The sequence below is a fragment of the Bufo bufo genome, chromosome 9, assembly GCF_905171765.1.
Source record: "Bufo bufo chromosome 9, aBufBuf1.1, whole genome shotgun sequence".
Taxonomy (NCBI): Eukaryota; Metazoa; Chordata; class Amphibia; order Anura; family Bufonidae; genus Bufo; species Bufo bufo.
The window spans coordinates 110687050-110702757 of record NC_053397.1 but is presented as its reverse complement, the minus strand read 5'-3'; the positions used below and the strand labels follow the sequence as shown (position 1 = coordinate 110702757).

Here is a 15708-nt window from a genome sequence, read left to right as displayed (position 1 = left end):
GCGGCGTCCTCCCCCCGAGATGTCCCGCGGGGTGAGCGAGCCGGCGCGTCTTACCTGTCCGGGATGTGGAGCCAGATGAGCCGGCGGTGCGTCCGGCTGCAAGTGGGAGCGGTGCGGGCCTTCTTCCGGTGGAGGTGGGAGCTGCTGCGATGCGGCTGCGGCCTGGTAGCCCAGGTCGGCACCTCATGGATGGCGACGTCCGGCCTGTGGAGGAGCAGCGACGAGCACGCCGGGTTACCTGTACCTCGGCGAGTAGATCTGGGTGGCGGGCAGCTGTGGTGATGCGGAGCGGTGTCTGCACTGGCTCCAGGCCTGGAGTGTCTTCCTGCGACCCTGCTGGTGAGAGACGGACCTGCGCTCCGGCTGGAGCCGGGAGTTCAACATTTTCCTCTGGCCTGGTGGTACAGGAGCAGTACCACCAGGTGGCGCACTCTTCCTCTGTTCTCCTTGGGACTGGTAATGAGGTGCCTGCGGTGCTGGCCCTGGAAGAGGGTGAAGTGGATCCGGGCTCTGGACCTGAGGATGACGGGCGCGGGTGTCTGCGGCCTGCTGTGGAGCCGGCTTCGTCTTCTGCTGGATCATCAGGGGCAACTTCCGGAGGATCTGCGGCCGCTGGGCTGACCACCCAGGGACGGCCAGGTAAGGAGACGACTGGGGCTTTATGTGTTCCTGGGGTGGGGTTTGTTTGCCTAGTATGGGTTCTGAGAATTTTGCTAGGGAGATGTTGGCGAGTATCTTGTCCTTAGTGGTGGGGGCGGGTTCTGGGACGGGGGCATCACCGGCGGCGGTCTGGGCGCCCTTCGGCTTCTGCACCTTTTTTGCCACAGGCGGCTGGGGGGGTTGGTTTGCCAGGCCCGGCGGTAGTGGTGCCCACAGGGGCGTTTGGCGTTGGTGCTGTGGGCGTTGATAAAGGGGCTGTCGTTGAGGATGTGAGGCTGGCGGATTCGGCAAAAGGGGAAATTTATGTATGTTTTAAGGGGCCGTTGGCGGCCCATTTGAAATTGGAGGTGAGGGAAAAAATCTGGAGGGGCGAGTATGTGGAGATTTTTTCTTTATTGCCTTTGGAGAAGTTTAATTTAGACAGGGGTAGAGTTGATGAGAGCAAAAAGGAGGACGAGGAGAAACGGCGATACAGGTTGATTCCTCGTACTTTTATGAACTGGTTGCAGGCGTTTGCGATTCTGGCGAGTGTTGTTGGGGGGAAGGCGCCGGAGCATTGTTCGGCCCTGTTTTGTAACATGGACGCGATTGGGGAAGCATACAGGGTCTATGGTGGGTCTGCGTGGCTCCACTATGATGAGCAATTTCGGCAGAGAAAGGCGGTCTGGCCTAGCATTCGTTGGGATCACAAGGACATTCGTTTGTGGATGCGGCTGATGTTGGCGCCAAAGGTGGGGCAGCAGCCCTTTCGTGGAGCGGCCGGGGGCTCCTCGGCCTCGGACTCCCAGGGTGGCGGTAGGAGGGGTTGTTGCTGGCAATATAATGAGGGATATTGCAAGTTCCTCGCAGACTGCCGGTATAAGCACGAGTGCTCGGGCTGCGGCGGGGCCCACAGTTTGTTGCAATGTTTTAAACGGGGTAGAGGAAAGAGTTTTGAGATTGGGCAGAAGAGGGGTGACGCCGGTGAAGGTGGGCGAGATGGCCCCCTTTCTAAGTAATTACCCAGATAGGGAGGCGGCGGACTTGTTGTCCGCTGGTTTTATGGAAGGTTTTAGGATCCCATGCACTGCGGTGGGTCCGGTGGTGGCATCCCGTAATTTGAGGTCAGCCTTGCAATGCCCGGTTGTGGTTAGTGAAAAGATTGCTAAGGAGGTGGCTGCGGGCCGGGTTGTTGGTCCTTTTGCTGAGTGTCCTTTGCCGGGTTTATGGGTGTCTCCTTTGGGTTTGGTTCCTAAGAAGGAACCCAATAAATTCAGGCTTATTCATCACCTCTCTTATCCGCATGGGGGGTCGGTGAATGATGGCATTGATGAGGGCTTGTGTTCGGTTTCTTACACTTCCTTTGATGCGGCAGTTCGGTGGGTGCTTTTGATGGGGCAGGGAGCTTTGATGGCCAAGACGGATATTGAAGCGGCATTCCGTTTGCTTCCCATTCACCCGGACAGTTTTCACTTGCTTGGTTTTAAGTGGGAAGATCAGTTTTATGTTGATTGTTGTTTGCCAATGGGTTGCTCCATTTCTTGTTCGTTGTTTGAGGCGTTTAGTTCCTTTTTGGAATGGGTGGTGAAACAGGAGGCGGGGTGGAATTCGGTGTTGCACTACCTGGACGATTTTTTGTTTTTGGGTCCGGGGGGTCACGTGTTTGTTCGATTTTGTTGCGGACTATGGAGCGGGTTGCGGCTCAGGGTTCCCTTGGCCCCCGAAAAGACTGAGGGCCCTTCCACGTTGATTCGGTTTTTGGGCATTGAGATTGATAGCATGGCGATGGAGTGTCGGCTCCCTGCTGACAAGGTGGAGGATTTGCGTAATGAGGTGGCATTGTTGGGGCGGTTTAAGAAGGTGCAGCTTCATCGTGTTCAATCTGTTTTGGGTAAGTTGAATTCCGCCTGCCGCATATTGCCCATGGGGCGGGTTTTTTCTCGGCGTCTGGCAATGGCGGGTGTGACGGTTCCGAGTCACTATGTTCAGTTGTCGGCTGAAGTCCGTGCGGACTTGGCTGTGTGGGGGGGTTTTCTTACTGGTTTTAATGGCAAATCTGTGTGGATGGAGGAGTCGGTTACTAGTGTGGACTTGGAGCTTTGGTCGGATGCGTCGGGCTCTTACGGTTATGTTTTTTTTTGTCAAGGGCAGTGGAGTGCTGGGTCATGGCCAGAGGAGTGGAGATCGGCCGGTTGGTTGGGTAACCTTGTGTTGTTGGAACTGTTCCCTATTGTTTTGGCGACTGAATTGTGGGGTGATGTGTTGCGAAATAGATTGGTGAGGTTTTATTGTGATAATTTGGGTGTGGTTCAAGTGATCAACAAACAGACGGCTAGTTTTCCCCCGGTTTTGCGGCTGCTGCGGCATTTTTTTCTTAGGGGTTTGGAGTTGAATGCTTGTTTTGTAGCGGTTCATGTGCCTGGGGTGGATAATTCAATTGCGGACTCCCTTTCTCGTTTCCAGTGGGATCGTTTTCGGAAGCTGGTTCCAGAAGCGGAGGTCCGGAGGTTGCCTTGTCCCCAGTGGCTCTGGTGCGTGGCCTTCGGTTGTCCTCGGGGTTGATCCAGCGGTCCGTGAGTACCAGCACGTGGTCTGCTTATTCGGCCGTTTGGGTCTTGTGGGAGCGGTTGCTGGATCAGGTTGGTGGGAGTGATCTGTGTGGTGATTTTCAGACCTTGTTGGTCTATTGGTTGGGTGAATCTTTTTCTTCCCAGGTTTCTTTCTCGGTGGTGTCTAAACGCGTTGCGACTCCGGGGGTTGCCGGATGTGTCCAGGAGTTTTTTAGTGCGGCAGGCTTTGAAGGGTTATCGCCGCGGGGCTGTGCGTCGTGACACGCGGCGCCCCGTTTCCTTTCAGGTACTGCGGAAATTATGGGATGGGGCCGCGTTGGTGTGTTTTTCTAGTTTTGAGGTGTGCTTGTTCCGGGTTGCTTTTTCGCTGGCCTTTTTTGGGGCTTTTCGGATCTCCGAATTGTTGGCTCGCAGCAAAACTTGTGGGGGGGGGGGTTTGCTGCGGGAGGATGTGTGTTTGAGTGAGGATGGTTTGTGTTGTTTGATACGCCGGTCTAAGACTGATCAACTGGGTAAGGGTGTTCGTGTGTGGTTGCGTCCATTGGTGGGGTCGTTGCTTTGCCCTGTGCGTTGGGAGGAATTTTTGCGGTTGCGGCCTGATGTCATTGGATCTCTGTTGGTTCATCAGGATGGGTCTGTGCTGTCAAGATTTCAGTTTATGGTGGTTTTTAGGAAGTGCTTGGCGGCTGTGGGTGTTAAAGATGTGTGAATTTTATTCTATATTTTGTATATCTAGGACTGTAATGAGTTAAACTTTTTCTTCTCCAAGTGCCTCCCCCCCATCCCTCTCTTTGTTTCAAGGCTGGAGAGAAGAGGGGGGGGCAAAGTGCTGCGGGCAGTGTCTGATTTCTCATCCTTATACAGGTGTCCCATAGAGTGTGGTAGAGATGCGTAAGCCAATCATATGGCTTGATGATATGTATATTATTCACTGCCTATAGAGAAGCACTTCTTTGAAGTGTCACATATGACGTATGCAGTATTATTGTTAGATTGTCCGCCATTACAACATGGTGACGATAACCAGATGTTTACATTAGTTCACATTTCAAAGTGGTACTCACTGCGCAGATGTTGAGTGTTATCTCTGTTTCTCTTATCACTTTTTCCTTTTTGACCAATGAAACAATGTTTAAGCCTCAGAGAGGACTGCCCTCTTCTGAAGATGTATAATACGGCTTACCTGATTTAAATAAAGTTAGAGATTGCTTTGACCAACTTCTGTGTCAGTGTTCAGTCTCTCAGCCACGCGTGGATATTAACCCCTGGGGGGGTACATTGATCTGGAACACCAGAGTGTATCTAAAATGCCCTAATTTAGGGCTGCTTTAACAAATGGCCCCCAACGTGGGGCCCCAAGGGCGAACGTAGCATCAAACAGCTGACAAGACGGCCCCTGAGCTTGACGAACGGCAGAGGGGAGAGGATTGCAACCTCAAAGAAAGGTGAGAAAACTTTTTATCTCATCTGCCTTTCTGCTATTTACTTCGTCATGCTCATATAGCTCAGTCCGCTGTGGGGTGGTACTGATGTAAGTATAGTAGTCGGCTGTAATGCTGAAAGCCTGGGGTCCATAGAACCATAGTCTGAAATCATAGATCACTCTGGTGTGTATATGTTTTATGTGTGTCTGTGATATATGCGAGGAGTGAGTTGAGCACAGACGGTAAAACCACAGACAAAGGGAGGGGACCGTAACCTCCTGGTTTGGAAGGGGGCGCTGTAGCGCCGAGGTGTGGGACAAAAAAACTCCGGCTGACCTGACCAGGAAGATGCGTAGAGCCGTATGACCTTTTCGATCTAAATGGAAGACTGCGGAGACTACCTGACCTGACTCTAGGAAGATGGTAGAACCTCTCATGACCTTTTTGATCTAATGGAAGACTGCGGTGATATTCTCTACCTGACCTGACCCCCAGGAAGATGCGACGGAGCCCGGCCTGACCCCTGGTTTTGGGGAAGACGTGCGGGGAGTCCCGGCTGACTAGTCAGACGTGATAGTCAGATTTGAGCAAACCAGTGGGGAGGGTGAATCCTTTGTCTGCAGAGGAAAGGGTTAAAGGTGCTGATCACTCCTCTGTTTTGTGTGTGTGTCAGTTTGTAATACTGTTGTTAAGATGGGTCAGTCCCAGTATTATAAAGAGGGAGATTATAGGATGTGATATGGAGAATTGAAAGTTAAAATGTGACAAAGAATGTTAGAGAAAGTGTGGCCCCGGACAGAAGGTCGCCTGGCTGGCAACAGGGATGAAAATCTGTAAGAAACTGAGGTTAGAGCTTACAGACTGAGGGCATCAGAACTCCGGTGATGTTGAAGGGGGAGTTTTAACGAGTGAGAAAACAGAGCAGTGTCAGGAACTGTGAAATAGAGAGATTCACTCCCCCCCCCCCTTCACACAGAAACATTCCTGAGATAAGAGGAGCAGGAAAATGGGGGGAGGGAAAAATGGGGGCAGAGAATCGTATTGAGTAAGTGATGTTATATGTGTAATATTATTATAGAAGACAAAGAATTGTTCAATAATCTTCTTTCTTCTTTCTTCTTTCCGAAGCAGTGCACTGTGGGAATCCAGCTTTTAACAAAATGACTGTATGATTGTAATAACATGTATATTGTCTTACAGCGACAGACCATCAGCAATTCTGGGTGTGGTGTGGCTGTTTCCAGGAAAGCTGTGTTTGTCTGTGCTGCAAGTTTTGGGATAAAACAATGTGGGTTGGAAGACATGAATGATTCAGTGGAATGTGAATGGGTGGGGCTTTGAGTTGTAATTGAGGCGAATATGTGTGAAAACTGATTATGAGCTGTTAATGAAAATGTATATGAATGCGTATGGAGTACGGTATTTGTTTTTTAAATAATATGCGCATTGAGGATTTAATTTTATTTTTTTTCTTGGAAGTTTTGGGGTTTTTATTGGTGCCAACAGCATTGATCAAGCTGTACATTTTTTTATATCGAAGTCAATGAAAAGTTTTTATGGGCCCTTTGTGTGTTCATGTCTGTATTGTCAGATCTGTTTGTTTCAATGTTTGAAGTTACATGTTACATGTTAAGTGTTGTGCTAAACATCAGAGCTCTGTTCTTATGGATAGCTGCCACATTACTGACGGACAAAGGGAGGACCACAGCGTCCGACTGAAAGGGGTGGACTTAGATGACTCAGAGCGGACGGAGGAGGATAGGGGTGGACGGTACAGACAACGACAGCCCTTGTGCCCATCCCCTAGTTTTTAAGACACTCCCATGGAAGATGAGAAGTCCTGTTTTGTTTTCCAGTCTATTAATTCCGCAATAGGGAAAGTTGGATACTTCTGTAAGCCAAAATGCAAAGTAACATCAAACGGCATTGGGTGGTTCAGTGGTGCCAACCAGAGGTAGTGTTCCTTTGGCATTGCTTCAGCCCTGATGCCAAACGCCTCATTAAAGTGAGGAAAAAGTAAGTCTGCCACCCTGTGATGGGCCTGCAGAGTCTGTGGGACCCAGATCCCAGAAGAGAGAGTGTTGTGCTGTGTGTGGTACTCCTCGTCCACACCACACGAGAGGATTGTATTCTATGTTGACCAAGCCCGGATCACTGTCCGTCCCCACAGACACCCATGTTTTGTTGTTATAAGGAGAACACAAAGACAGGGAGGGGGGGGAGTTAGATCAAGATTAGGAAACAGGAAATCCAGTATCGGCTCTACTTTTAAACATTTTTAGCAGATTCAGTCTGGCCCAATGATATCCCTCACTCTGGGTGATAAAGAAGTAGTCCCTTTTTGATTAATACTGGAGCAGCCAAGACAGTTGTGCACAGCAAACATGGCCTCCCCTGATTTACTCTCCAAGCACACCAGTCTTTGGGTAGAAGTGGATGGGAAAGTAGTACGCTCCCTTTTCAACAGAAACCATCCATATTAGATTTGCCCCTAACCAAGATGCGCTTGCCCATTTGCTGGTCAGTGGTAACGCCCTTTGTTGCCTCCTAGGTGCAGATTTGCTTGCAAAAGTACATGCTGGTATCTCACATCAGGAGGACGGCACTGTGAAGCTTACAGGTGCCCTCAACGACCAGGAACTTTGTTTGTTGGCCATTGGTGATAAAATTCTCTGTTCCATGTTTGTATCAGTACTCCCAGAAGCTGAAAAAAGCAAAACCACTCACCATTGGATGGTACATGACCTACATGCCGTTAATGAAGCCACAGTTTCTAACACCCACATCGTGCCCAACACACACACCTTGTTGGCTCAGGTTCCCATTACCCCTGCTCACTCCACTGTGATTGATTTGTCCTTTAGTCCCTACCGCCTCACAGATGAGGTGGTAGATGCTTTTTATGCCTAGAACTGGCAATTTTGTGTTCCCCAACAATGTACTATCAGATTATTACATTTAGATTGTATTGTTATAAAGTGAGTGGCCATGACTCAGCTGTCCTCACCCAACTGCATGGCCAGCAATAACGCCCCGTAGCATATTATTCAGCCAGACTTGATCCCGTGGCCAGAGGTGCCCCTTTCTGCATCAGAGCTGTAGTAGTTGTACTAGCTATGCTTGATGAAAGCTCTGAGATAGTTCTGAACCACAAAGTGATGGTGATATTACATCTATCCTCATGAACGTACAATCCAAATGATTGTTTTGTTGCCCGTTATTTGAGAATGCAGTGTTCCATTTTGTTGCCTGACAATGTTGCTCTCCAAAGGTGTAATACTTTGGACCCAGCCACCCTGTTGCCTCTGGACCAAGGGGGGAGGGAAGAGTTAGGGCACCGCACTTTAAACTTTTCTTCCAGATTCAAAGGAAGAGGCTCCTGACTGTTTGCAGATGATGTCACAAGAGGTAGTGGGATTTAGTAAATCAGCCATTAGGTAATCTAGATCATGTGCTCTTTGTGGATGGATCGAGGTATGGCCAGGATGGCAGGTACTACACAGGTTGGGCAGTGGTGATTAAACGTGAACTACCACACATGTCTGCTCAAGAAGTGGAGCTAAAAGACTCTGAAGATGGCTTGCAGATATGCAGATGGAAAAACAGCCAACATTTACACTGATTCCAGGTGTGCTTTTGGGATAGCCCATGACTATGGGCCCATATGGAAAGCCAGAGACTCCTTGATCGCTTCAGGTAAACCCATCGAAAATGGGGAAGCAGTGAGGTCTCTGATAGAAGCCCTCTTGTCACTAACATGAGAGGTGATGATAGCAACGAAAGGCCACTGGAAACAGATGCAGAGGAGGCAAAGGGGAAAGCCACGGCAGATCAGGCGGCAAAAATGGCTGCCAAATTACCTAAGCAGACCCCTGTCTTAAGTGGCCACAGTTCAGGTCCCTGAAAGAACTCCTCCTGTCTCCCGAAAGTTCTTAAGACCTTACAGAATCAGATGGGGAAGGAGGAAAGGGACTGGTGGATGGAAAAGTGGGGACTACAAATAAGAAGGGAAACTTTGCCTTCCCAGGTCCCTCTAATCCACGATGGCACAGGCAACCCATGGAGTGACGCACCAGACAAAAACTGCTATGTGTGATTTAGTACGTAGCAGATGGTACGCCCTAGGGTTCAGCACTGTAACAGTCAGACATACTCAAGGATAAACGGTTGTGCCCACAACAACGTGGGCAAGGTGGTTAAGGTACCCAAGAAACACGTCTTGCTTTTTGTATCTGTTTCAACGTTTACAGACTACCTTCAACTACCCAAGGTGGGCATGTATGAGTATGTATTGATATGTGACTTGTTTTCAGGATGGCCAAAACCATACCCAAAGAAGTAAAAAAGATTATGGCCGAGGTTGTGTGCAGGTATGTGGTACCTTAGATCATTGAAAGTGACACAGGTGTTCACTTCACAGGTGAAGTGATGCAGGAGATGATGAAGGTTTTGGGTGTAGGACAGGCCTTACATGCTTCGTACTATCCACAAAGCAGCAGTAGAGTAGGGAAAAGGAACTGGACGGGACACTAAGTTAAAGATTCAAAAAGCCTTAGAGTGCCTGCTGGTAGCCCTCTTTTAGTAAGGTATACGCCTAACCGTGAGACAGGCCTTTGTCCCTATAAGGTCCTTTTTGGGTCAGGCCCTAGGATAGGATATATTTCCCACAGCAGCTTCAGATGCAACATGGTTGTCTGACAGATTATGTGATCAGTTTTGTACAAGCATTTGACTAAAGTACATTTTCGAGTTTTTGCTTCACTTCCAGGTTTTGATAAAGTACCAAGAACCCACCCACTTGTGTCTGGAGATTGGGTGGTAGAAAAAGACGTTAGGAAAGTCCTAAAACCCTGGTTTGATGGTCCATTCCGAGTGTTGTTGACCACAAGCACAGTGAAGCTCAAAGAAAAGCATAATTGGATTGATTTCAAGGAAGTGTTGAGACTGGTTTTCCCTTGTGTGACTGTTGATCATGACTCAAAAGAATATGGGAAAATTGTATGAAAACATCGATCCAGAAAATCAAAAGCACAGATGACCTCCAGTCCCCCCCATATAATGTCAACGCCGGTTAGGGAAAGATCATCTGACTTCCCCGTGCTCAAATCCAGTGTCACGGGAGGTTGTTCGCTAGGGATGGCTTGTCGTGGAAGCTGGTGAAAAGGAGGCGGAGCATTGGGACAGATGGTTAGGTTTAGGGAGAGAATGAAATTCAAGGGGGGACTGTTAAAGATGTGTGAATTTTATTCTATATTTTGTATATCTAGGACTGTAATGAGTTAAACTTTTTCTTCTCCAAGTGCCTCCCCCCCCATCCCTCTCTTTGTTTCAAGGCTGGAGAGAAGAGGGGGGGCAAAGTGCTGCGGGCAGTGTCTGATTTCTCATCCTTATACAGGTGTCCCATAGAGTGTGGTAGAGATGCGTAAGCCAATCATATGGCTTGATGATATGTATATTATTCACTGCCTATAGAGAAGCACCTCTTTGAAGTGTCACATATGACGTATGCAGTATTATTGTTAGATTGTCCGCCATTACAACATGGCGACGATAACCAGATGTTTACATTAGTTCACATTCCAAAGTGGTACTCACTGCGCAGATGTTCAGTGTTATCTCTGTTTCTCTTATCACTTTTTCCTTTTTGACCAATGAAACAATGTTTAAGCCTCAGAGAGGACTGCCCTCTTCTGAAGATGTATAATACAGCTTACCTGATTTAAATAAAATGGTTAAAGATGGTGGCTCACTCAAGACGTGATCAAAGAATTGGGGCTGCTAACCCGTAGGAGGGACACCCACCGTCTAGTCAAAAACAATAGCTATAGAATAAATAAGGGTGAGCACTCAGCAGATGGCGTTTGGAAATTAAAAGTTTAATTAAACACTAAAATATTAAAATTAATAAAATAGTAATATACTAGATGAAGGATAAATCGGTATAGACAATTTGATATATAAACATATAAATTTCATGTAAAATTTCATATATAATTCGCATCTAATCACAATTCACATAGATGTGCACATGTGTGCTGATAGCCCATTCCATATGCAGTCTCTTAGTAGTATATTAAGTTGGTATATTAATATATGAATGTTCGAACAATGTCCTGAATAGATAATCCTATTCGATTTTCTCTTACAATGATTGATGCTGAATAGTTGATTAGTGCATCTCCAGTGACATCATTCGATATCATAAAACGCTATGCGCTTGCTGGTCTCCAATTATATGATGCCGGTCGTACCGGTGTTAGGGCAGATTAGGGCAGATTGCAGCGGTAACTTGGTCTTACCTTCCTCGTGTCTGTCCCAAACTTTCTTCTCATCTAGCGAGGGTGACGCAGGATACAATTGGCATAGTTCTGCGTACTGCTTCGCAACCTCACCGACTTCTCGCGGGAGTTGAAGCTCTCTTCCGGGTTAGTCCGTTCACGTGACTTGTATCCAGCGCAACAGGTACAACAAAGCGTCGGTCTTTTCCAAGTTATTGAATTTCTCGCATGGCCATGCAAGTTATTGCGGAGATGTTTGCTTCTTTATTACAGCGATCCAGCCCAGCGATCGCTGTAATAAAGAAGCAAACATCTCCGCAATAACTTGCATGGCCATGCGAGAAATTCAATAACTTGGAAAAGACCGACGCTAAGTATATATACCAACTTAATATACTACTAAGAGACTGCATATGGAATGGGCTATCAGCACACATGTGCACATCTATGTGAATTGTGATTAGATGCGAATTATATATGAAATTTTACATGAAATTTATATGTTTATATATCAAATTGTCTATACCGATTTATCCTTCATCTAGTATATTACTATTTTATTAATTTTAATATTTTAGTGTTTAATTAAACTTTTAATTTCCAAACGCCATCTGCTGAGTGCTCACCCTTATTTATTCTATAGCTACTGATTTAAATAGTTAGAGATTGCTTTGACCAACTTCTGTGTCAGTGTTCAGTCTCTCAGCCACGCGTGGATATTAACCCCTGGGGGGGTACATTGATCTGGAACACCAGAGTGTATCTAAAATGCCCTAATTTAGGGCTGCTTTAACATGGGTTTACCAGCTCTGGATTATGCGGCCCATTTGTTTCGCATTGGTGCTGCTACAGAAGCGGCCAGGTGGGGTTTGGTGGAGGATGTTATAAAGCGGATAGGTCGCTGGGAGTCGTCTTGCTTCCGGTCCTATATTCGTCCTCATCTTGTGTAAGTTGGTATTGTGGCATGGGGTTCTTAAGGAGGTCTGTTAATGTGGTTTTGTTCTGTTTTTTCTTATAGGGTCCGACGGTTGTCTGGCTTGGATATTCGGTCATTCGTACGTGTATTGGGGGGCTTGTCGGGCGGATGTGCGGCGGAATGGAAGACAGTTGGGTTTTGATCCGGACGTGTTGCAGGTTAGGTGGATTGGCTTGCGGGGTCTTATGTGGGGGGCGGGTTTTGCCCGAGTTGCAGGCTAATGTGGCATTGGATAGACCGCCGGACATATTGGTGTTGCATGTTGGTGGCAACGACTTAGGTGTTCGGAGTTCACGAGATGTAATTCGTGATATTAAATTGGACCTGTTGCGGTTATTGTCCGATTTCCCGGGTTTGTTGCTTGTGTTGTCCGATGTGGTTGCCAGACGGACTTGGCGGCTTGCGAGATCTGTTGATAGGGTTAATAAGGCCCGCGCTAAGCTGAATAAGGAGGTGGGGCATTTTGTGAAGCGTCTGGGAGGTTTTGTGGTGCGTCATCGGGATCTGGAGGCGGCTTTGCCTCAATTCCTACGGTCTGATGGTGTTCACCTCAATGATGTGGGATCTGATTTGTGGGCGTTAGGTGTTCAGGAAGGTTTGGAGACAACCCTGAGGGTTTGGCGAGACGCCCATAGGTGAGGTGTCACCACTGGTCATCTGTGGCAGGCAGGGAGAAGGATCCTGGAAGGTAATTCAAGGGTGAAAATGGTGCACTGCATGTGAAAATGTGCAACTCATGTGTTTTTGAAGCTGTACGCTGGGTGCCCCTGTTTGGGAAACTGGGCCTACAGGGTTATTTACTGGTATTAAGAAATATTGGTGCCCTTGGGTCGGTGAGCGCGGCCAGGGGTAAGGTGGCGATACAAGTGAAAGTGATGAATAAGAGTACAGCTTGATTGGTTGCCTACCGGGGTCCTTCTACAATGCAAGGGGTTGCAGTGTCGGGTTGGTTGGCCGTGGTCATGTTATGTTGGGTATATATATATGTTATTATGGAAATGCATAATTGTTTGATTAAAAGAAACATGTGAACATGTTGGGTTAATAAAGTTATGCTACGGCCCGTTTTACCACAGAAGGTCTCCGTGTCGTTTGTGGGTATTGGGATAAGGGACAGGTTTAGTGACGGTTAGACCGTAATAGTTCTTCCATCCCTTTAAGTCATGTCACTGCAGTATTTTGGATTAGGAAACATACAGGAGAGGCCCTGCTGCCACTTTGTTGACTCTAGATAACTTCTGCCTCATCGCACGTCCCCGTGACGTCCACGATCCAATTGGATATCTTCTCTATCATCTTTCGATGTTCTTTTATGCGCCTACCATGGTGATCACGGGTAACGGGGAATTAGGGTTCCATGCCAGAGAGGGAGCGTGAGAAAGGGATGCCACATCCAAGGGAGGTTAATGGCTGAAATGTGATCGGGCGGAAATGTGGGACAAGTTATTAAAGCGGAAGAATCAAATGAAAAGAGGGGGCGTGTGTCAATTAAAGACGAATTTTAGAAATTTAAGTCCGTGTCACCTATGTAGAGCAGGGGTTTTTCAAAGGCAAAAATGGGTCAATGTCACCCACCAACGGAACAGATGATTTTTAGAAATTTAGGTCCCTGTCACCTATGCAGTGCAGGGGTTTATTCACGGCAAAAATTGTAAAATGTCACCCAAGAATGCACCCTGCTCCCTCTTTTGCTGTGCTGGTGCCTCTGTGCGACCACCTCCTCTTTCTCCAAACTGCAAACGTCACTCGCATGACCTTGATTCCATGTGGGGTCTAGTGCCTCCTCATCCTCCACATCATCTTACGCCCACTCTTTACCCGTGCCCTCCTTGTCGGTCTGCAGACTGCAGAAAGCCGCAGCAGTTGTCACCTGTATTTCATCATCAGAGCTGCTGTGGTGGTCTTCTCATGTCCTCATCCTGAAACATAAGTGGTTGGGCATCAGTGCACTTAATCTCTTCCACTTCTGGGGCAGGGCTATGTGAATTGCAACAGAAACCCTGCCAGCAGAGTCATCAAAAAGCAGAAGAGACTGCTGCATGACTTGGGGCTCAGACTTCTTGGCTGATTTGCAAGGGGGTGAGTTGAAACACAGATGGCCATGGGTTGTAGGTGCCAAATCTGAGCTTTCAGCAGGGGACTGGGTGGGAGAAAATGTGAAGGAACTGGATCCACTGTTAGCCACCCAATCTACTATCGCCTGTACTTGTTCTGGCCTCACCATTCGTAGAGCCGCATTCGGGTCTACCAAATAATGCTGAAGGTTCTGTCGCCTACTAGCACCTGAGAAGGTATTTCACTTGGGTTCGCACAGCTCGACCACGTCCTCCACCTGCAACAGGAGCTCCACCAACACCAGCAACACCACGACCAGGGCCACGTCCCTTATTTGATGCTCTCCTCATTCTTTGCGTTCACCCACGAAACTAACAGATGGTTTGTCAGGCAACAATATAACCGCCAATAGTCAATAATTAAATTCACAGTAAGGCTGTGTCGATGTCATAAAGAGAAAAAATTTCTTGAGGTCACAAAACAGTGTGACAGTTGAATTTAATACAAATACTTCTCTGTCAAAAAATATTAGAATTTGTCAAACAGCAATGTAACAGCAGTATTTACTGGTTTTATTTGACTGACAGGAACACAGCGTAGGCCGCAAATGTACTTTCTAGCAACAAAAATTTGCAGTAACTGCAGTATTTGGCGGTTTTATTTGACTGTCAGGAATGCAGCACAGGTACTTTATTGCCCCCCAAAAAGTTTTTTTTTTTAACCCTAAATGAAACAGATGGATTAAACTGAGATTATATTGCACTCTAACTAATGAAGCACAGGGGTTTTTTACATAGAAAATTGTGGATATGTCACCCCCCCAAAATGGAACAGATGGATTTTCAGAATGTATGTGCCTGCCTGTCACATGTGCAGGCCTCAGAGGTACTTTACACCCAAAAATGGAAATTTGAAGCCCAAGATTGTAACAGAGGTATTTACTGGTTTTATTTGACTGACAGGAATGCAGCACAGGCCACAAATGTACTTTCCAGCAACAAAAAATTGAATTTTTCAACCAAAAATGTAACTGCAGTATTTGGCGTTTTTTTTCTTTTGACTGTCAGAAATGCAGTACAGGGCAAAAGGGTACTTTCTTGCCTAAAAAAAGGGTTTCTTTAACCATAAATGAAACAGATGAATTTAACTGAGATTATATTTCAATCTCACAAATTAAGCACAGGGGTTTTTTACATAAAAAATTGTGGATATGTCACCCCTACAATGGAACAGATGGATTTGCTGAATGTATGTGCCTGCCTGTCACATATGCAGTGCAGGCCTCAGAGGTACTTTACAACAAAAAATTTAAATATGTCACCCCACAATGGAACAGATGGATTTAACTGATTATATTTCACTCTCAGAAATGCAGCACAGGGGTACTTTACAGACAACAATGGGGATATGTCACCCCCTGGGTCCCTGAACTCACAGATGGAATTATTTTCCCTTCCCCTGGCACATATGCTGTGCAGGTGCACTTTAAAAATGGGTATATGTCAGCCACTGAACTACAAGAACAGGATTACATGATTGTCCCTGGCACACATGCAGTGCTGGTGCACTGCTGTTGCCCAAAATGGCCGCTGACGCCCACCTAACTATCAGACGGATAAAAACTTTTTTTTCAGTCTCACTGGGCTCAGGGCAGGATACAAAAATGTTGCATTGCACCCCCAAACAAAAAATGCTGTAGATCGCAGACTTTACACCAAGTGCAGATATAAGAGTCTTTCCTAATCTCTCCCTCACAGCTGCATCCT

The 15708-nt window shown here is 47.1% G+C and overlaps 1 protein-coding gene across 1 annotated transcript; it reads right to left on the bottom strand.

The window, feature by feature from the left end:
• Positions 1-234: 234 nt before the first annotated feature.
• LOC120979808 (extensin-like) lies at positions 235-10965 on the bottom strand. The gene is made up of 2 exons (XM_040408765.1): positions 10933-10965; positions 235-894 (listed from the first exon to the last, which is right to left on the bottom strand). The coding sequence occupies exons 1-2, from the start codon at positions 10963-10965 to the stop codon at positions 235-237; spliced, it is 693 nt and encodes a 230-aa protein (XP_040264699.1).
• Between the last annotated feature and the right edge of the window lie 4743 nt (positions 10966-15708).

Bases quoted from the DNA above. Each gene is read 5' to 3' on its own strand.
- LOC120979808 (XM_040408765.1), bottom strand. From the start codon at position 10,965: ATGAGAAGAAAGTTTGGGACAGACACGAGGAAG. The intron at 895-10,932 runs GTAAGACCAAGT...CAACGCCCACAG, and splicing joins TTGGGACAGACACGAGGAAG to CACCAACGCCAAACGCCCCT.